This window comes from Quercus robur, chromosome 9, assembly GCF_932294415.1.
Source record: "Quercus robur chromosome 9, dhQueRobu3.1, whole genome shotgun sequence".
Classification (NCBI taxonomy): domain Eukaryota; kingdom Viridiplantae; phylum Streptophyta; class Magnoliopsida; order Fagales; family Fagaceae; genus Quercus; species Quercus robur.
Window position 1 is genome coordinate 7099717 of NC_065542.1, and position 23311 is coordinate 7123027.

The window sequence follows — 23311 nt, forward strand, 5'->3', positions numbered from 1 at the left end:
TATTTGGGGGAAATATTCTTCTAAATGAGAGATAGACCGTAGGGAATTGCAAAAGCAATGAAAATGTTAAATGCCTCCTTACTATGTGATTTCTGTGGTACGATAGGCACCTTCCATTTCATTTCAAAGGTCCTGTTGTGCTGCCTATGGGTCGTGAATTTCAAGCTCTTGCAGTCCCTATTGCAAGATACCGATAGTAGTGGAATTTTTTAGATGGTTTGGGTCCATTGAAAATATACAAATTTAAAAATCTAATAGAATTTGGGATGAATAGTAAGTAGTGACAATTTGTGTTTATGTGTCATGTCGACTTATAAATATTCAATTATATAGATAGATAAGAACACAACACATTTATTAATCATGTAAGAATTATGTGTCAAGATCTTTTGATTCTTAAATGATATATTTATTAGATTGGGTCAATATTACCTAACATGACCCCATTTGATAAATAAGTCATGCAATCAAGTTAACACGTTTACGTTACTCAAATAATTTGGTTTAGACCCAGCATAGAATCATTTGCTTTAGACCATTCTAAAAGTGAGTCTAGTTTTACCTATTCTAATTGATAAACTAATGCTGACTTCTTGAGTCTTTCTTTTTTTTTCCTCTTCTCCCATTATGTATATTTTTTTATATAAAAAAATACAGAATATCAATGGCTATGGGACTGTTCTATTTTGGTCTTCGAGACACCAACGCTACATATGCCATCAGCTTCCTCAACTTGATTCCAATGGTTACCTTTGTCTTCTCCGTAATCACAGGGTATAGTATACTGATCTTCAATTGAACTTATCGTAGTAGCCAGACGTGAAATTTCAGTCTATAATCACCAAAGCAATATGACAAGATTTTGTTTTTGAATGGTTGTAGTATAGAGAAACTAGGACTGAATACAAAGGCAGGCAAGATGAAGATTCTGGGGGCAACTTTTTCTGTGGCAGGAGCACTAATTGCTTGTCTTTATGAAGGAAAAGCTCTCCATTTTGGTCATCAAGGTCTTCACCATAGTGTTGCTCTGAAAACATCTATGGCTCATTGGGTCCAAGGCACTTTCATGTTGGTTGGCTGTTGCCTCTCCTATAGTGTGTGGTTCGTAGTTCAAGTATGTATCACATTACAATGTACAATCAATTTCTTTTCTTTTAGTGAGTAGTGAGTGACTGATGATGATATTAGTCTCTACTAGGATTCAACCAAAGATATGGGAAGCTCCATATCGATCTACTGGCCTTGATTTTAGATGATAGATATTTTCAAGTCTCATTCTTTTAACTTTAACATATCCTTTTTTTCTCCAAACAGGCTAAGTTGCTCAAAATTTTCCCATCAAAATACTGGGCAATAATGTTAACGTGCATCATAGCATCAATGCAATCAGCTGTAATAGGCCTATGCTTAAATAGACAGAAGGCTGCATGGAGCTTAGGGTGGAATCTGCAACTAATTACGATATTTTACTCTGTAAGTTTCCAGGCATAAACATTTCTACAGCAAATTTGCAATGGTATGTCTAATAATTTTCCTTTGTTAGACATCATTTTTATTTGAATATTGTTTTACATCTAATTGTTATTTTATACCCAGTTATGTTGACAATGACAATGCATTTTATTCATCTAGGGAGCACTAGCCACAGCTGCAACATTCTGCTTAATTTCATGGGTAATTGCAATTCGAGGCCCCGTTTATGCCCCAATGTTCAATCCACTGTCACTAATTTTTGTGTCCATATTAGAAGCTCTCATACTCGGTGCAGAACTCAGACTAGGAATGTATGACTTGTTTTCTTTCAATTGAGCCAGAGATGCTACCTTTTGACAAGTTATTATGACTGTACATTTTCTTTGCATACCACTCAACATATATCAAATCAATCTCACTTTTATTGAATTATCAATGCAGGTTGCTAGGCACAATTTTGATCATTGTTGGGTTGTATTCCTTCTTGTGGGGTAAAAGGAAGGAGATGAAAGGCTTGCTTCAGTCAAAAAATGATACTGGTAGTGTAGTAGTACCCACAACCACAGATGAATCTGCAGTAGTGTAATCAACAGTTGTAATGGCAAGTGCGCGCGCAGGGGGATGGGGGAGGAATGATAAATTAGATAAGGAAGTTTATCTATATTATCTATAACAGGAATGGAAAGTTATGTGCCCAAATGTAATACTGTGCTAGTAATTGCTAAGTACAACTATTTTCAAACACAAGTGGGATTATGAAAATCAACTTTGGATGGTGATAGGTCTAGAATTAATTGGGATTTTGAGGTTGTATGGTAAGCAAAAATATTTAGTAGATACAAAAGGTTCTCCAGTGTTTGTAGCTTTTATGCACAGTGATCTACTCATGGGCTGATGAGTTTTGCAAATTCCTTAGGCCCATCTACAAGGTTTTTCCATTAAACTCAAAATAGATAAGATAAATCCTCTTTTGCCTTCCAATCCACGTCTCTTAAATTTTCCATCAGAAAAAGTACACATGGGCTTCATCTATGCATGTGGGCTTTGACTAATTTTTCAAAATAAATATTTTGATAGACCCATAATTGTGAAAAGTGTCATCAATAGTTATTAATTCCCAAATTAAGATCGAAAAAATTACTATTTGCTCAAGATATTTTCCGTTTAATTGGTCTAATGTTTCAATGCTTTAACTAAACTATTTATAGTGTATATGAGAAATCCAAGAGACCAATTTTTACTAGTCAAACAAGATTGAAGTCATAACATTTTTATTTCTCTGCCTATGTTGTGAGTTGTGACATGTTGTACAATTAAGTTTTAAGCAAAAATTAGATTTATATAGGATTTCTCGACTTGCCACGATTTGGTTGGGTGGAAAATGGAGGATGCAGCCTAGTTATATAAATAATAATAAATAAATAAAAGAGCAAATATGCAATAATTATTGTTAGTAAGCTGTAAGAATTTTTTTTTTATTTTTTTATTTTTAATTTTGTTATTACAAATGGAGAAGGGAGCATTCGAACTTTGGTTCTCCTCATAAAGGAGATCAGGCCATTGGACAATTTGAGTTACAAGTTCTTGGTGAAGTTTCATGGTTTTAAGGTTAATACAACTATGACGTACTTAATGTTGTTAGGAATCGGTGGACATATGATGCAATCTGGAGGGTGATTTGAATGTAGTGTACCATATTACAACATTTTTCTAATAATGATGATAATGGTATGCTGCCAATGCAGGCAGAATTATCATCTGCTTTTACAGCATGGTCTGTGGGTAAAGTCTATAACTGAACCTGACTTTTATTTAATAGAAATATCATATAGGTTGGCTTTGTGAGGTCTATACCCTACACACATTCTTAATTTTTGGGATTAGGTTTGCATGGGGGCATGGTGCACTCAGATGTAAATACTAAATACTATATACCAATATATAAGAACTTAGGTTTTCCCCCCATCTCAACTTGAAATTTACTGCTCATATCTGATTAGTGATAAGGAAAGCAATTTGGTTCAAGAAGTTGTTAGATGAGCATGCCTAAACAAATTAGAGAAGATGGATGGCATGATATATCTGCATCAGCTTATTGAACCAAACTATGCATGAACCGCAACGATATGAGTTTCAGTCGGCTAATTAACTATAATTTCAAGAAACTTATGTTTTGGTGAGTAAGTATAACTTCCAAGTCTTCAAGTAACATTTTTTTGGGTCAGACAATTTCAAGTGACATACTATCAGTCTATCAGTTGATATTCATAGACTAGGATTGGGCATCTGCCTATCTTTGTCTTTTGCCAGCCAAATTTTTATGGTATACATTATCCATAAATGACATCTGAGCTGCTAATAGAAGAGAAATTGTGACTTGATTCAATCCACAGGTACTTGTTACGATGTGAATTTCATACATTATCTCATCTAACAACTGCTTGCTTATTTAAGTGTTTCTTGAAGAGGGATTGCCTTATTATCATACATTGCAAAAGCTCCTCTCAGTTACTAACATTTGAGTTTCAAATTCAAATTGATGCTCAAAGTGAACAACAAAACGAACTATACTGCAATTAGCAAATGTATGATCAGGTGGTGGGAGAAAGAAAAATAAAAAGGAAACCATATCATTGCCTTTTCTTCCTTCAAGAAAATTGATAACAGAACTGAGAATAAGAAGGCAAAGAAAGTTCTTCACTTTATGAACTAATCATATGGCAGTTCATCAAACATATAAAGAAACAATTTCTTTGATTCCTCTAAGGGTAGAGAGTCAATTTAGCTCATTCTTGCAGAAGCAAGACTGAGAAATGCATCTCTAATACTCTCATGAATCTCTGATGAGTTGAGAGCAATGTAACAGTACACTAACTCCTCTATATCTTTCCAGTTTGAGACTCCCACATACTGAATCATCTCCAAAATCGATTCCCTCATATCCAAAAATGGAGTTGTAGAGTACTTCACTGCACAGAAACTACCTGCAAAAACACCACAGACATCATCAGGCAAGCTAGCTGAAAAGCTAATTCTGTTCCGTTTACGCGAAATTCTCTTCTTTTGCTTCTTGTTGAGTTCCTCCGCGACATCCATGTCCAGCTCCTGCAAAAGCACCAAAACAATATTGTTTATGCACCAATAAACACAACCATCATTGTATATTTGTATGTGATCCGTAAATGTGTTTGTGTGTGCTAGTTTCTATAGTAGTTACTAGTTAGGTGAGTTAAGGAATTAAGGGTGTATGAATTTGTAAGCACTTGGACAGACAGGACAATGGGTCTACATGAGTGAAAATGTGGCTAGGAAAGCAATTGCTAGCTGGAGCGTTGAATAGTAATAATGCCAAGCCAATAAGCCATGAATGCACCTCTGCTTCCTGTGACTCTGTGAGGGTGTACGGACGTGGGTGCCATATGAAATTTCATGTGAAAGGTGTTAAAAGGACTCAAATGCTTCATTTATAGATCGCTAGCTCCCTCAAAAAATCAACTTGGTAAGATTAACAACATTGTAAATATTTTATATAGTATTCAATCATACAATACAAGCATAGAAAGAGGTATAGTTAAATGATCAGTTAGCAATGGCATTAAGTGCATAATTAAAGCTAAAGTTTTTGGTTCGCCTTAAGTCAGCTAACTCCGAATGGCCATTAAGAGTCTTATAAGTCAATTGTCAGTTTTTGGTGTAACGTGTCCATATTCAAATTCCTCCTCAGCCAATTATAAAAATAGAAAGAAAGAAAAAGCAAAAAAAAAAAAAAAAAAAAAAGACCGACAGTAGTGGAAAAAAGGCGCAGCCGACACCCCTCTTTTTGGTAGTTTTGGCCCTTTTGGGAGTTTGTTAGGTAAGAGTAAGGTTAAGGTGTCTCTTGTTTTTTTTTTTTTTTTTTTTTTTTTTTTTTTTTTTTTTTTCATTCTAGTATTAAATCAATGATGCATGTACTTAACTTGAAACAAAACTACCTTAAAATATTCAGGGACTTGATATTAAAAAACGAAAAGTGAAAAAAAACCAGGAAATTTATATTGTTGGAGAGTCACTTGCAATTAGTTCCAAGTTGCAAGAATAGTATTGTAGATATCAACTATCAATTAGTTCATCTTATAGTATTTGACAAAGAAACAAACAATCCATTTGATTAAATATTGGAAATGGACGTGTCTTCAACAACCCCTCCTCCTTTTTGCCTAGAGAAAAACCAGCATTAAGAGCCCCAGATGCTTCTTTGTCTCTGGGCCCAGAGACACCACAGCTTTTGTCAGATCTGCATAGCCAAATTAAATTAATATGATGGCAAATCTCATCTCCTCTATTATTGCTTTCAGCCTAAAAAAGCATTGCCCAATTTTGTTAAAATTACTCCCATCACTTTAATCTGTTAGCCTCCTCTAAACCATGCCTTAGTTCATTCTTTATTACTTGTTAGTTGTTACCATTCTGCCTTGCACTGCTGAAATAAAACTGTACATAATTATATATAGTGTTCAAGAATAATAAATATATTAGAATTCAACACTAAATTAATATATGAAAAATTAACTGATATGTTCAATATTAACAAAAAATAAACATAAAAAAATATACAATGATTGTTTCTTATTCTATTCTAACTCACACCTATCAAGATGGAATTTGAAATTCTATTAAATTTGAAAAATCATCCATGATTAATTATATATATATATATATATATATATATTATCTCTATACTTAAAGGTTAGCCTAGTTTTCTAAAATAAAATTATGCTGTCACAGTCTAACACTTCATTCCAAATTAAAAAAAAAAAAAAAAGCTTTGAGTATCCAAAAAAAAAAAAAAAAAAAAAAGGCAAAAATACATTTTTGGTCCTTTATATTTTGGGGGTGTTTTAATTTTCATCCCTATGTTTTAAAAGTGTTCAATTTGGTCCAAAATTGAATTGTTATAAAACATATGGACCAAAATGAAAATACTTCCAATATATATGGACCAAAAAGATATATTTGCCAAAAAAAAAGAAGATGATTGATGATGACGACTATATGAGAGAAAAAATCTAATTTTGAGAAAATTTAAAAATAAAATAATTTGACATGAAATGGCACTTTCAATATGATTCTATCATATTAATCATGATGTACTGTTTTCTTCTTCTTAATTAATTGAAGTCGTTCGCATCCAAAAAAAAAATGATTCTATCAAAACTACATGACAAATTGGGTTACGAAAACAACACCCAAAACAAAACAAAAACTATTTTTCAGAACATCATTTGTTTTATGTTCTCTTAACCATATCAATACCCAAACACAGACAATTAATATCCACTTTCTTTCTTTTTTTTTTTTTCTTTTTTTTTTTTTCTTTTTTATTCGTATAGCTAAACTTAGTGAGTCAGACAATTCAGGAAATTGCAGGGTTCAATCTATAATGAAGATGGGCAACCAAGCAACACTCAAATTAGCTGGAGGGTGTACCTTCATTTTTATGTACAGAGCGAGACACCAATCGATTTTTAGTGTAGGCAAGGATTGAACCCCAAATTTCTTATTCAATCATGAAAGACTTTACCAGTTGAATTAACTAGAACCATAAGTGTAGGTTAGTTAATCATTCTATTCTATATAAAAATTTAAATGGTCTAAGCTTCAATTTTATATTTAAATAAATAAATAAATATTATAATAATAATAATTACTATTATTATTATTATTATTATATTTTTTTGGAAAATTATTGAATACTCTGGGAGTACCATAAATGCGTACTCTTTCCTCTCACATGAATTGTATGTCCTATCATAAATTTAATTAGTGGAACCCACAGTTATGTGAGAAGGGAGAGTATGCATTTATTGTATTCCGAAAGTACCCAATAATTACCCCATGATCTAAAAGTAGTTTCGTCATTAACCACATCGATGATTATTTCAAAAAAAAAAAAAAAAAATTAACCACATCGATGATACTTACAAAAAGTCATATATAAACACATTTCCACCTCAACAAACTGGCAATACCCATTCATTTTTTATATAAGAGTATAAGACAGGGTAAGGAAATATTTGAACATTTCTGAAGTTTTACATTTGTTATTAATATTAACAGCTGATATGATCGAGGATTTAGCTTAAATTCTACACCAAACTAAACCATTTTGCAATAACAACTGGTCAATTGCGCTGTGCCATTCAATTCGATTGCCAAAAAAAAGCTCAAATTTCCACTTGTAGTTACAATTTGGTTTGGTTTGTGAAAGCAACACCATACGTCTTATTGACCTCTTCTCATGCGTACCTCACATGTACTTGAGTTGATAATTGGGAAAAAGTGAATTTAAATCCCGAATGTCTGAATTAGAAACATCTAAAGATATTAACTAGTAGAGCAATAAAATTTTTAGATTATTTTTAACAATTTGATTGACAATTTGTCTGACTTCTAAATAAGTAATCTTTCAATAACTTATTTTTCTGATTTAAAGCAAGTCAATATAGTCCATTCAATAACTTCATGGATGAAATTTACCACAAAAAAATAAAAATAAAAGCTCCATGGATGACATACTCATGACTCATATCTCCTACAAGCCTACTCTATCCTTAAAAACAAAAGTAGGCAATATGATGACATTGATTGCTCATTGAAGCTCCATTTGATAATATAGAATTTATTCTAATTTCTACATCACAAATTGGTTCATGTGTGGGTGTGGCCCAAATTGAAACTTCTAGTTGCAACTCACATTTTTCTTATTTAAAAAAAAAATGGCTCACAATTATTATTTTTTTTTAAAGAAAAAAATGGTTCACATTTGAATAGTGCAAAACCATGAGTGATGACCTCTCACATCAAAAGCCGGCCGAAAGTGGATAGCAAACTTCTAATGTGGCACCTCCTTTTATTAACTTTTACACTAATCATGTTTTGAACCTTCTTTTTCTTCTTTTTATAGATAGGATTTTTGGAATTTTGCTTCCATCTTTTGGAGTTGATAGGCAGTTAATTAGTCTAGTCCTCACTCTTGTAGTCAACTCTCAAAGTTTTTGTTCTTGATTAAAATTTCATAAAATTCTTTCAACTAAAATACAATTGGGTGACTCTTAAGTCTTAACTACTCGCTTTTGGTCCCCATGCTTGACAAGAACCTATCAACCTCCAAAAGTGTATACAATAAATAAATAAATAAATATATATATAGAAAAGAAAGAAGAAGAATATGGGATAAAGTTTAGTTACAAAATTAGTTGTAACCTAAAGGTACAATCTTACTCAATATCTTTTTATTGGAAGTGAATTTTAACAAATTCACCATTGGATTACATCTTTTTCTTATGTTCTCCATGTTTGCAAAATTTCTAGAAATTTATAAAGATCAATAATTATGTCATCAATAAATTTTTTAAATTGCAATTTTTTGTAGTTTAAAATTATATATAAAATATAAGAATATAGATCATATAGTATAAATAATATCTGATTGATACAAAATTTAACATGTGTATTAAGAGCTTAAAGAAAATGCAATTGATCAACAATTAGATTTTCTAAATATGTAGTAATGTTTATTTAATAGAGTAAGATTGTAGCCTTAGGCCACAACTAATTTTGTATCTAAACTGTGTCCAAAAATATGTAAGTATTTTTTTATTTTTTGAGAAATTGTTTACTCTGAGAGTTCTTAGCACGGCAAAGTCATCACTTTCCACAATGAAATTACTACCTAATTTCCAACTCAATTACCTAGAAAAACAAGGAAACACAGATACCGAATCAAAGTACTAACATTTAGTACTGTAGTTAGTTTGCAAATCTCAACTAACCGTGCTACTTAAAATGTTAATAATGCCAGCGCTTTACCCATAAGACCCTAAGTTTCTTGGTGTCAACAACTAACTACCCAAATTATCTTAACCTAAGTAACAGGTGTTCCTAACATTAATAGAATTGGCTTGTAACTCATGCATACACATAAATGCATTTAAAAATAAACACATTTTTTACCATAAAAATAAACATAATTAATCAAATTATTAGAAAAAATAAACATAATTAGATGTATGTTAAAATTTTTGCCAAATTTTAATGCCACTTATGATTATTTTTATTCTAATTTTTATTAAGATATATCGTGTAGTGATTTTTGTTGAGCAGGTATATTGTTGGTTTTTTTTTTTTTTTTAGTACATTAATATTGGATTCTTAGTATTTTTCATTGGTTAGTGAGTTCCAGGTAACTCATTTAGTAAAGTCTTTGATAGTTTAATAAAAGATCTGGGGTTCATTCTCCGCTTACACCAAAAAATGATTGGTGTCTTGATCTAATGATAAAAAGCTATTATTAGGAACAAACGTCATAGGTTGAAATTTTCTATAATAAAAAAATTTTAAAAAAAATTCATCATTAACTCACTTAACACAGAGATTACAAAACTTAAGGTTACAAAACTTAAGGTCCGTAATTGAAATCCAATTTAGAATTTAATTAAGTTTTTTCTCATAATTTTTTTTTTATATATAGTTAAAACTTAAAAACACAGAGATACTAAAAGCTTATACTAATCCATTTTGTATAATAAAAGTTTATTCTAAGGATCAAAAATTGATATCATTAACAAACAAAATAAGAAGAACTTTGCTAACATTGTATGGACTGAGAATTGAGAATCTGATTCTCTCAGCAACCAAGTACCGCACGATGTATAAACTATCAAAAAAAATGTACGAGCAGACATGAGTGGATCATGGATTTCCAATGCTTTATAATCATCATCACGTTGTAGGCACTAGGCACCCTATCGATTTGTTTTCACTTTCGGCAGAGAAAAGAGAGATCTAAATTCTGTGGGTCCTCAAGTATTGCCACCCCCAATTTGATTAATCCTATTGACACGTACCATTCGAGATGGATTCTAAGCCCTTATTTGGAAGAAGAGAAAAAAATTGAACGGAAAGAATAATTTTAGAATTTTTTTTTTCATTTTTTTTATTTGAGATTTTTAATGGAGAGAATTATCCATTCTTTGGAAGTTTAAGTAAGGAAAAATGAAATTGATAGGAGAGAAGATAGAACACTCATTTCTCTATATTTTCTCAAAACCTCAAATTTTTATTCCCCTCAAAATTTGGAGAAATAAGAGAGAATATGATAGGGTTTTATGAAATTTTCACTAAAACTTCCAAAATACTCTTATATATTTATTATTTTATTTTAAAATAAGGGTCTAATAGTTCTATTGTGATTAAATCATTTCATTTTTTTTCCTCTATGTTATTCCAAAACAAGTTTACTTACCATTCATTTCATTTTATTCATTTATGATTTACTCATTTAATTCTATTTCTTTATGAACTCACAAACGAAGTGTAAGTCCTAACCGTAGAAATCTATAACGAGTTCCAATTAACTCAAATCGAACTTTTTGTGTGTGGTCAAATTAGAGATTTAGAATTGAATTACATCAAAACAATAAGTAGTCGTTGTTTCTATGATATGGATGGGATTTGAACTTGATCCATTGTATGATGACAAGATACAATTTATATATATATATATATATAAAAAAAACAGATATTATGTGATTATAGTGGGTTTCAATTGACTCAACTAACAACTTTTTTTCATCGAGGAATAAGGGTTTTAGATTTGCGTCAAACCAACAAGTAGTAACAAGTAGTCTATGATATAGATGGGAATCAAAGTCGATCCAATGTATGATGACAACTTTCATACAATAAAATAATGGATATTATGAGAATTTTTGTGCAGAGTTTATAACGTAATTCAAAGGTATAGATAAAAAGCCAGGAAACCCATGCGTTCGTTGCAAGCAAAAGCATAGAAAAGAAAAGAGTGATAGAGTCAAAAATTAGCCTAAGAGCCCCTTTCCAATAAATATAAACCGAATTATGCGCGCATATTCCACGTCATCTTATATTTTTGAGGGAGCAATGCTCGGGACATTAAAAAAAATCTACAATTATAAGTAGTAGAGTATGAAGTTATTATTTTGACTTCATCGTTCACAACTTGTAACATGGTGAGTTACGACAAAAGTTGTAACTTTTTTTTTTTTTTTTGGTCCCTCCCATTTTCCTTTTTGAGCAGCTAGAAACACCAACTATTCCTGAATTCTATAAATACGCAACAAACACAAACATGTAGAGCACACACAACATAGGCAATTAGCAAAGAGACAACGTAAAATACGTAGAATTATAAGAGGACAACAACTACCACGAGGTTGTTCTTTTAATCTCTCTCTCTCTCTCTCTCTCTCTCTTCCCAAAACTTAACACCGCCGTAACCGGTCATTTCCGCTTCGATTTCCCTTCCCAAAACATCCTTCTCCCACCGGCTACACTTCCCATTCCCCTTCTTCCTCTTCAAACAACAAAGCAGCCTTGAAGGAAAAAAACAGAGGGTTCCATGTTTCTGTTACATCCAAAAACCACCAAACCCCATCATTGTCTTTCACAATCAAAACTGACCCATTGTTTTGTTTGAGAAAAGGAACAAAACCCATCTTTAAAGTTTGTATTTTTCTTTGGTGGGTGATTGAAAGAAACTGTTTTTAATTTCCCTATCTATATGTGTGTGTATATTGGTGAGAGAAGAGAAATGAGGAAGGATTGTAGGAGGGTCAGTAAAATGAAGGGACGGATTTCAAAGATAGGGAGCTATGCAATTTCTTCTTCTATTAGAGACCAACAGCAACACCAACAGCCTTGTATTACTTGCACCACTTTCAACATCCTTGCCCCAATCTACAAGCGCCTCAACCGTGAGGTACCCTTTTGTTATTTTTTTTCATATGTAGTTTGAATTTGCTCATGTTTCAATGACTTTTAGATGCTTGTTTCTATGTTTTATTTGATCTGGTATTTACATTTTCTTGAGCATAGTATGTTCAATTACTTTTGTGGGTAATGGTAGTTTTGCTTTCAATGTTTGTTTCTGTGTTTTATTTGATTCGGTATTCATTCACTTTCAATGTTTGAAGCAGGATCCTAGTTGCCGTGAAAGCGATTACAGAGCGTATTGGTTGGCCAGGAATCGTAGCATATTGGATTCATTGATATATGAGAGATCTTCTATCATTTGTCTTCAGGTTTGTTTTTGCTTAACACCCACTTTTTTTTGGGAAAATTAATATCTTTCTTTGATGGATTTCAATGGGTTTGGATGAAAGAATAAACTAGTTTCTTAATGGGTATATGCTAATATGGTGGATTTGGTGTGTTGGTGGCACAGGAATTCTGGGTTGGAAATGAGGAGCTTGTTAATTTGTATGAGAAGAGACTTGGTGATGCCGGATATGTTAATTTCAAGCTTGGACGGACGAACAACCGCGGTGATGGTATTCTCTTTAAAACCCATTTTAGATTTATCAAGTTGCCATTGGGTCCTGATATAAGTTGTTTTCCCACAAACAAATTATTGAAAGATTCCTTGTTTTGACACTGTACATATTTAGACTGCATAAAACTAATAGAAATTGAAAGATTCCTACAAACAAATTATTGAAAGATTCCTTGTTTTGACACTGTACATATTTAGACTGCATAAAACTAGTAGAAATTGAACTTAATTAGGCTTGTTTTGGATGTAAAAGTTTCCGATCAGATATGCATACTGATTATTTGGAAATTTTTGTTGTGTATATAATGTGTCCCATCATCAGTTGCCTAATGGTCTGGTTTGTTGGATTCAGGAAAGATGGAAAGAAACATGCAACCTTACAATAGTGTGGTTAAAACGGGAATGAGCATTGTGAATTTAAGGGAAAAGCCATTTTATTCTAGAGATCTGTTAGAAAGGAAACTGTGCTTCCTACTTTTTGATGTTGACACTATTTTTTGCTCCTTTCTTTGTAGAAATTTTGGTAATTAGTCAACATAAGTGAAGAAACCGGGTTAAAAATAAGGACTTTGTAAATGGAAGAGGATGAGCTCCACCTGACCATACAGTTGCCTTGTTGGAGAGTGTGGGGTAATCCTTTTTAACAGATGAGTTCCGCCTACTATACAGTTTTCATGTCGAAGAGAGTGGGATGGGCCTTTTTAACAGACTCATCAGTATTGTTGGTCTTTTCTGATCTTTCTTATATGTGATTGTATTTGGCACCCAATAGAAGTATCTGTCTAATTTCAGCTATACATTAAAATTTCTGAAGAGAGAGAGAGGGTAAAGTTGAGTATTTGTTATATATATTAGTGGTAAATAAACCACCTCATTTATGAACGAGTATATGCTGCTGATTTTTCCACCCATTTAACCTGAGTCAATGCATTCATAGTTCATACCAATTTACGGTGTTTCTGTTGGATTTTATAGGTCTGCTGACTGCAGTGCGTAAGGATCATTTTAAAGTTCTTAACTATCGCGAGTTTCCTTTCAATGATTTTGGAGACCGTGTGGCTCAGTTGTTACATGTTGAAATAGCTGCCCCATTCTCACAATGTCGAACCAATGATATCCGGCAAGAAATTCTCATTGTGAATACCCACTTGTTATTTCCTCATGATTCAAGTCTGTGTATTGTACGATTGCACCAGGTAATTCATTCTCAATTTTATATTCCTCTGTGTATGTATACCGTAAATATTTCATTTTAGTCATTTTCCATGATGCCTTGCCTTCATCGTGTCTTATACATCCCTCATTGTAGGTCTACAAAATACTGCAATACGTGGAATCTTATCAGAAAGAGAATGATCTTAATCCCATGCCAATCATACTCTGTGGGTGAGTTTACATGCATCTTCTGTTTTGAGAGGCTTATATTGCTCTGTTGTTTTCACTGTTCTATTATACTCATATGCTTCTTGTGATTTGTACTCACTGTAGTGACTGGAATGGAAGCAAACGTGGACATGTTTACAAGTTCCTTCGATCCCAGGGATTTGTGTCATCATATGATACTGCTCATCAATATGCTGATGCAGATGCACAAAAGGTCAATCTTTACTTCACTTCAAAAATTTCATTCCCTTGTGCCAGAAGATCTGTTTAGTGCTTGTATTTGCTTTTCACATTCCTGATCTCTTTCTTATTCCGAATGCAGTGGGTTAGCCACCGAAATCATCGGGGGAACATATGTGGAGTTGATTTCATATGGCTTCTTAATCCAAACAGATATCGGAAACTACTAAAAACAAGTTGGAGTGAAGCAGTATTTGCCATGTTCAAGGTCAGTTACTTCATTTTTCAGCCTTAACTTTGTTTAGACATTGTTGTGATACTTTGCAGATGTTTCCTTCTGCATTCTGATGGTTGATCTTTCCAATTTTCAGTATCTACTACGGAGAGCATCACTGACAGAAAATGATGCATTTGCCTTTCTGAAGGCTGACAACCATGGTGATTACATTAACTACTCAGGTTTCTGTGAAGCACTTAGACAGGTACAGTATAATTATTGGAGGAGGATTGGTGGACATGATTAGCTTTTCACATATATATTGGTTTCTAAGAAAAATTAACATTTGTTTCAGAGCTCATGTTCTCTAATACTGTATGGTCATTTCGTTGCAGTTTAATTTAATTGGCCATTGCAATGGGCTTAGTGTTGAGGAGTCAAAGGAATTGTGGGATCAAGCAGACAAAGATGGAAATGGTGTTGTTGATTTAACAGAATTTCAGGTAAATTATGTCCAGTTGAAGTCATTGATTTAGCTCTCGTCTATATGTAGCTTCAGGGCATTCAAACAACACAACCAATTCTTTTGGTAGTAAAACATTTATAGGCTTTAGCACCAGTTGCACTCTGGGGTTTCAAGCTTTACATTTGAGCAAGACAATCTTGCTTGCTTATATCTATGCTGTTCATGTTATGGGATTGGATGGCTCAAAACTTGTGGCAGCAATTTATATATATATATATATAGATATAGATATAGATATAGATCGTTATCAGATCATGTCTCCTGTTATAATATGGTCTCATGTATAGATCACAACCCCATTGGAAATTATTTTAGTTGATGTCAAATATATCTGTTCATGTTGTGAACTATGGCATTGCAGCAGCGAATTTGGAATTCTTCAGGGTCAGAGCAAAGAGAGGAAATTAGCCATGAGGCAAGGGGAATTCAGGAGCAAACCATTGGCTTCAGTATAAAAAATGCAGTTCTCTTCCCTCCTGAAGTGGAGAAAGGAACGTGGCCTGAAGACTACTCGCTTTCTGATCATGCACGACTGACTGTAGTTTTCTCACCAATAAGGATGCCATGCTCTCAGTCGTTATCCTGACAAACCTCAGGTGTAAAAGAACTTAGATGTAAAACTTGTACAGAAGGATCCCAAAAAAGGAAGGGGAAAGCTCGGGGGCTAAAGATTGATGGATTCCTGGAGCAAAGCCAACCATCAGAGTTTTTGGGCAGAAATATCTTTAGCTTTTTTAGGTGACAGGGCCATGTTAGATGATTCATGTTCCATTGTTGGACGGAAACATCGAGTTTTTTATAATCTTCAAGGAGCATCAGCGAAGTCACTAGGGTGAGACTTGCTGACCTACTTTTTCATTCAGGTACATCAAGATCCCTGTGCCTCGCAGTTGATAAAATGGGGCTAGCGTTCAACACTGTCCCGTTCTGTTCTGCCTTTTACTCTGTTTCCCCTTAGTTGGGAAAAAGAAATAGGAAAGAAACAAATCAGAGTAAGAACATTGAGACTTGAGGATATATATATATATATATATATACGTATAAATATAGTTCGGTGGCAATCACCTTTTTGTAGCATGGTGAGATGCACCATACATTTAGCATCCTCTTGTATTTGGACTGCATTCAAGAAAAGTATACACATTTATCTTGTTATAGATTCTGGTCTAACAACAGATTTGATATACCAAACAGAAGAGTTTACACTTACAGATTGTACTTGTACATTGTGTCATGTCCACTTTATACCTATATTTCTACCTGACGGATGCCTGAACCTTTCTTTTTTAGTTTGGGGAATGATATATTTTGCAAAGTATGAGAAGAGCCATTAAAACCAAATAGTGTTAGTACAAGTTCATGGTTAGTCTCTAAATTCAAAATAACAAAAAGCATCCTAATCTTGTCGTTTTTCTTGGAAAAGCATTTGGAAGGTAGAAGTTCTTATAAAAGTAGCTTTTTTTTTTTATTTTTTTTATTTTTTTATTGCTGATCTGGGAAAATTCTCATAACAAATTACTTACAAAGAAGAAACATTCTTGCCGTGGATTGATTTTTTTTTTTTTTTTTGGTTGTTGAGAAACAAGACATCCAATATTATTTAAACCAAGTTAGCCTTATCGGCTTGAAGTACATGGAAAACAAGTGGTGAAACATCCTCCATTTACACGACACAATTTGGAAAATTAATTGACAATCTAGCCAAACTATGATCATTTACTCTTTTATATTGTGATTTTTTTTATAGAGATCTATGGCCTTTAGGATTTAGGATTATGCTTATTTGGGTACAAAGAATTATGCCTAAAAGGGTATCTGATCAGTTCGTCTGTTAGAGAAAACAAAATCTATATGAAACGGTTATAATAATCAAAACTGCATAACTTACAGCTTAGATTCTGTTTGTATGGCTTTTAGTGCCAAAAAAAAGTAAACAGACAACTATAAGATTTATAGTTCAATATTTAAAAAAAAATTTGGTTAATGAAAAGAACAGCTTGCGATCTGAAAGCACGTTTGGTAATTGTTTTCTTCTCAGTTGTTTTTTTCTTAAAAACAGCTTTCTAATTCTTTAGGCCATGATAGACCAAAATGTGAAATGCCCATGTGATTTTAGTATAAAGTTCATGTCCGTTATGTCTCTTTCTTTCTTTCTTTCTTTTTGTTAGGTGGCTATATTTAGTGGATTTAGTTATCTATGCACTATGGAATTTTTACCTCCATATTGTATATAGAGAGATAACATGCATATTCATACTTTCAAGTAGGACTGTCCACGGGTCGGTTTTGACCTCAACCCGAACTCGACCCGCTCAAGTTAGGTGGAAGGAGAAGGGACCCGCAACCGACCACGAACCAACACGGGTCAAGTCGGATCAGGCCTACGAAAGTCATCAGTCGATTCAGGCGGGTCAAATAAGGAGCGAAGGTGGCCGGATTTGAGTAGATCTAGGCTAGATCCAGCCAAATATCACCAAATTTAAGCAAATTTAAGCGAGGAAGATAGTAGATCTTGGTCAGATTTGAGTGGATCTAAGTAAAGGGAGGCCAAACATGGCTAGATCAAACCTAAGGAGAGCCAAATTGTCGCTAGATCTAGGTAATTTTTGGTCGTCTTTGAGTGTTTGTTGGGCGGATCGGGTGGCTAGGGTTTTTGAGGATGAAACTTGCCACTCGACCAGCCAAAGTTAGTTTTTGAGGGCTAAGACCCATCACTGACCACCAGAGGTGTCAAATTCAGTTGTGATGAGTTAGTTTCGGTTGGGTTGGTCAGTTTTGTCAGGTCTCCAGTTTGCATGGTAAGCCCTACTTTCAAGGTGGGAGTTGTTTAAAGGGTTAAAGATATTACAAACATTCATCTCTTCACAATGTTATTAAAAAATGTCTTGACACTTTAAATGTATGATTTTCAGTATTAAAAATGATGTCTCATTATAAATCATGCCAGTAAGGGAATATAATGAGAGTATGTTGAGCATGTTGAACAATTCATAAACTTTTTTTTTTTTTTCTTTTTCAGATGAGAACTTGTTACAATCACTTGATTATTGAATTCGAAATTGAGAAGTTAATTTTTAACGACAAAGTTAATAGTAACATAGTGAGCCATCGTACACTCTTAAATTAACTCATCAACCTACTAAAGCAATAGCAACTTATAGGGATCAAATTGTGGATTTGATGTTTGTGAATTATAAACATCATTGACTGGTATGAGGATGAGTATTGTCTCTCTTAGAATTAATTTTTTTTTTTTTTTTTTTTTTTTTTGTGTGTGTGTGTGTGTGTTTTTTAATGTAAGTATGATGTATGAACCTTTCATTATACAGCTCAATTTTGGTTTTCAGGCTATAGGTTGAGTGCTATACACAGTGCATTTGATTTAAAAGTCTTATGACTATACTGATTTCAAAGTCCTCAAAAGCATTTGAATTACTTTAGATTCTTTGGTGATGATATCTACTTTTTGCAAGGTGATGAAAATTCCAATTCCTAATCCATCAGCAATATAGCTTTTGTCAAACACTATATCCTTGTCCCCCAAATCATGGTCCATCATGCAGTCATGCATGCTATATTAAAATGAGAAAAACAAATTTCCTGTATGGTCCACTATGATAAAGCAATTAAAGAACAAGATAAACTTAGGTTTGTCTTTTTCAAAATGATAAGGCAAGCAATACATTTACGCAGACTTCCTTTATATAAGGTGGATTCTGTAGCACATAGCCTTGCTAGACATGCTAGACATGTTAGCGGCTCAGTAGTTTGGATGGAGGAAGTTCCACCCCACATTTTATCTGTACTCTTAGCCGACGCCGGCTAACCTTACATATTAATAATAGTCGATTCAATTTGCTTCTCAAAAAAAAAAAAGGTGGGAATGCTCATAAATTTTCTTCAGGAGTAATATTTTATTTAGCAAAAAAATATGAAAGAAAGTAGAACTTTTCACTAGCTTTATAACTTGATAATTTTATGCTGCTTATTTATGGTAAAAAGCCAAAGAATAAACAACTAGATAAATTTATGCTGCTTAAGGAGATGTTATATACAACTTCATGAATACCTTTAACTCTTCTTTAACTTTTTTTTGAGAAAATTTTTTGGAACCTTTTTCCTTTTTATGAGAACATTATTTGGAATGTAATGACATAATATAATGATTTAATCACCCATTTCAAAGGAACGATTGAATTAAAATTTGCTTTTTTGACCGCAATATTGCAGTGTGTTGCAAGAAATATATGGAGGAGTGAGTGATGAGTCATAAATGGATTCTCATCCATCCTTACTCTTCATGCTCCACTATTGTAATGATATGGAAAGTTGGGAACCATTTATTTGTTCCTGAATAAGGAAGCAAATTAAATATCTTTGTAATTTATAAAGCTAAGTTGGTTTTCACTAGGAAAAAAAAAACCATTTACTGTCCATTTTTCTAACCACTAACCAGTTCATCTTTTTGTTTATGAATTATGATCTTGAAACAACCAATTTTTTTTTTTTTTTTTCATTCATGAAAACATGTTTTGAAAATTCATAAAAACCTCTAAGATTCCAAGCCTGATGCTGAGTTGAAGGAAACCATCACTATTCAGAATAAAGAAACAATAACAACTTATAATAATTAAATTAAAGAAATTTTATTTTTAACATACACCAAATATTGGCAAAGTTCCTTTTTATGAATTTAATAACAAAGTTGTAACTTGTAATAGTTCACTAGCTCCCTACAGAAACTGGGAGAAAAGTCTAATCAATGACATATATATATACTTTAATAATTTAATGAGTTATGCTTTAATATCACCATTTTTAAGGGCATCATAGAATTAAAATTCTCTTTTTCTTTGGAAGAAAAGAATGCAAAAGAGATTCAAGAGTGAGTGATAACGAAAATTCTCATCCATCCATAACGAAAATTCTCATCCATGCTCTTATGCTCATCTCTAATTAATGGTGGAACAAACAAAAGCAAAAAAAGTCCTTAGTGCGCTACAAAATGTGGAAAACTAGAACTTTTTCCAAATTAAATTGATTGCTACATGAAACAAAAAATCAATGGAATTAGACTATCCTTAAAAGAGAAAGCAAAGCCAGAAAAGAGTCTTTAGATCTTTTTAAAAAGTGTGTGTGTGTGGTAGCATTAACTAAAATTGAAAGCTTTTAATTCACATAAAACATTTTTGTTGTTTTTTAGCTATAGAGTGAAGTTAACTACCGCACACTCTTGATGTGATGGTGGTCACTCCACAAGTAAGGGGACAGGGTTCAAGTTTCCAAGAGAAAATTTCACACATATACACTTAGATTAAATTAGAGTATAATTTCTATATTGTATAAAAAAAAATTTAAAAAGAAAAGAATGAAGTTAAGTTTTGGAGTTTCATAGAAAAAGTGCTACAATTTATTGTTCATATTTTATGAACATTTTAGAATTTTAAAACACTATAAAGTTTTTTTAGTTAATTCTCTTTGTTAGTGCATGCATATCACAAAAGCTCTACTACAAAGTGCTAGTTTGACATTAATGGAGGAAGTAGAGTTTTATGACTTTATCGGTAGAATTTTGTGGTATAGAGTTTTAAAACTGCATTAATTCAAGAAGAAATTATACTACTAAAAAATGATTATCATTCCAGATTCCTCTTGCCATACAGGGGCAAGATCCTAACAAATTCACCAAAAAAATTCATGAGGTTTAAATGTTTTTGAACTATAGTAAGCAAACTTCTTTTTTTATGAATTGAATGCTAAAAAAGAAACATGAATCCAAAACTCATGACAATACAACTTCATTGCTAATGTTTCTGCCCAATCCCCAAGGACCCTAACCCATCTTTTATCTTTGGTTTATAAGTGAGTAAATATTAGATGTTACTTGAACACGGTAATATGATGTTCACGTTTCTCACATTTATGGTGGATACTATTTATTAATTTTACTGGTGGGCTAGTTCCTTTTTTGCGTCTTTTTTTTCCTTTAATAAATTTTCTAATATTTATTCATTAAAAAAAAAAAAGACAGTACAACTTCACACAAGTATGCGCTAACTTTAGCCAATTGTTTTTACACAAACAAACAAAAGGGGGAAGGTACAATCACTTTGCTAGCTTTCCTTTCTTTTTCTTTTTTGATGAATACCAGCTTTCCTTTCGTTTCTATAAGGTGGGAAAGAAAGAATAGTCAACTTGATAAGAATCAAAAGAATAATCACCCTTTCAATGTAATGATTGAGGTAAAATTTGCCCTTTTGACCTGCTTATTACAACTAGCAAATAACAATGCAGTACTGTTGCAAGAAATTAAATGGAGTGAGTGATGAGTCATGAAAAACTCATCCTTACTATTCATGCTTATCTGTAAATGGTGTGGCTAACACCACTATTGTACTCTCACTAAAGGATTGATGAATACGTGAAGGTTTATTCCTGAATAAGGAATCAAATTAAACATCCTTGTGATGCATAATTATAATGCTGAGGTGGGGTTTACTCCAAAAAATATATAATATTTATTTTGCCGACCACCAACAAGTTAACAAGTTCATCCCTTTTGTTTCTATTATTCTATATGAGTAAATTGTAGAAGAGGCCCAAAGTGGCAAAGTGGATAAAAGCAAAAGAAAATTGTGGTAGACAACTCCTTTAAGTAATCAAACTTTTTTTCTTTTTCAACCTCTATCACTCGAAAAAAAAGAAAAGGAATCAACCTCAAGATTATAGGATTAGTTGCTTCCTCCACTATTAATAATTGTTGAAATCCGGACTTGTGGGTCTCGTGAACAGTGCACGGGACCCATAGAAAAAATGCAGATGCGCATTTTCAGTGGAATCCAAACCCAGCCTATGAGTTTGTCTATTTATTTAGTTGATGAGAATATGAAAGTGAAGAGTTCCTCTCATTTCTTTTTCTTTTCTTTTTTCCTTTTTCATTTCTTCACTTTTTTTTTTTTTAATGTTATCACAAGATTTTTTTTTTGGTACCAATGTTATCACAAGATAAATAATTGAATTGTAAGGTTAAGTATAATATAAATTTGAAAAAAACTTTAATTGTAGGGGACATTGCAAGTGACTCAAAAAACTTTAGAAGATTGATTACTCAAATTTGAAGTTTATAAAGGACATCATTACTGTCCTCAACGCTTAGACTTAGAATGAGAAAATGCAATTTGCTCAAAAACATTAGTTTGTGATAGATCTTGTTCTTGGACAAAACAAAAGTGTAATGAAATCATACTTCTTATTCTTTTGGCATATTCCTCTACTTGAAAACATGCTAACTTCTTAAAATATAGTATATATTGCTTTCTATAAGCCAAAACAAGAAAAGTGATCGAAGAATGTATTTAGATTAATTTATTTTTATTGATTTATTTTATTTTAAAAAAACAAGCTATATAAAAATATTACTGTATGTAAAGAGGGAGAGGGCCGGGAGAGAGAGAGTGTGTGTGAACATAAGTCTCCAGAAGCATATTTTAAAAGCTTATTTGCTGAATATTTGTTAAAGTACAAATGTAACAAAAGAAAAAAGAAATATCAAAGAATTCATAATATATAAACAAATAAACTAAAAAGCCAAACAAACAAAAAAAAGAAAAAAAAAAGCTGACAAGGGCGCATAATTTTACACTCTCTCTCTCTCTTAGGTACGACGATCTTATATTATTGTTTTTTCTCTCTTTAAGATAATATAAAATTTTCTTTTAGACTCTCTCTCTCTCTCTAAATTTTCTTCTAGATTCTCTCTCTCTTTCACACACATTTAATAAGTAATAACTATTTTCTCATCGAAATTCCTTAGCAAAAACCTCTAAGATATCAACTCCGAGATCAAAATTAGTAGAAACAGGAGAATCATCAAAAAAAAAAAAAAAAAAAAAATTGAAATCCAAGAAGAAGAATAAATTTAACTGAATAAGCATTTGTTAATTCAATTAAAAGAACAAATTTTTAAAAATGATTTATCATATAACTATTGTAATAAACAAAAAATATCAATTCCAACCATTGTCTCCTAATAGATATTCATGTGCTGATCACTTGAAACTACATATTCAAGAAGGAATTACACCACCCAAAATGATCATTCATTCCAAAATTCCAAAGGTCCTAACTCTTGCCATACAAGGGCAAGATTCTAACAAATTCACCCCCAAAAAAAATCATGAGG

At 32.5% G+C, this 23311-nt stretch overlaps 2 protein-coding genes across 4 annotated transcripts in view; both read left to right on the plus strand.

The window, feature by feature from the left end:
• LOC126700510 (WAT1-related protein At5g64700-like) overlaps positions 1-2250 on the plus strand; it is a 55053-nt gene extending 52803 nt beyond the window's left edge. For both annotated transcript variants that reach the window (XM_050398687.1, XM_050398688.1), the window contains exons 3-7: positions 658-774; positions 883-1114; positions 1315-1473; positions 1633-1784; positions 1915-2250. In XM_050398687.1, the coding sequence (XP_050254644.1) occupies positions 658-774; positions 883-1114; positions 1315-1473; positions 1633-1784; positions 1915-2059 (805 nt within the window). In that variant the 3' untranslated portion in view covers positions 2060-2250. The remainder of the gene's footprint in view (positions 1-657; positions 775-882; positions 1115-1314; positions 1474-1632; positions 1785-1914) is intronic.
• Positions 2251-11622: 9372 nt separating this feature from the next.
• On the plus strand, positions 11623-16286 carry LOC126699200 (uncharacterized calcium-binding protein At1g02270). 2 transcript variants are annotated; one of them, XM_050396874.1, is made up of 10 exons: positions 11623-12250; positions 12468-12572; positions 12716-12821; positions 13799-14019; positions 14133-14209; positions 14312-14420; positions 14529-14654; positions 14758-14868; positions 14999-15106; positions 15494-16286. In XM_050396874.1, the coding sequence occupies exons 1-10, from the start codon at positions 12053-12055 to the stop codon at positions 15713-15715; spliced, it is 1383 nt and encodes a 460-aa protein (XP_050252831.1). In that variant the 5' UTR covers positions 11623-12052; the 3' UTR covers positions 15716-16286. The 2 variants fall into 2 exon arrangements, with proteins under 2 accessions (XP_050252831.1, XP_050252830.1); XM_050396873.1 differs by having other exon boundaries at positions 11624-12250; positions 15491-16286.
• Positions 16287-23311: the final 7025 nt, after the last annotated feature.

What these genes read in the sequence shown, in the direction of transcription:
- LOC126699200 (XM_050396873.1), top strand. Translation starts at nt 12,053, where the DNA reads ATGTGTGTGTATATTGGTGAGAGAAGAGAAATGAGGAAGGATTGTAGG. An exon ending in ATGCCAATCATACTCTGTGG is followed by an intron (nt 14,210 to 14,311) that starts GTGAGTTTACAT and finishes TACTCACTGTAG; the next exon opens with TGACTGGAATGGAAGCAAAC. An exon ending in CAGTATTTGCCATGTTCAAG is followed by an intron (nt 14,655 to 14,757) that starts GTCAGTTACTTC and finishes TCCAATTTTCAG; the next exon opens with TATCTACTACGGAGAGCATC.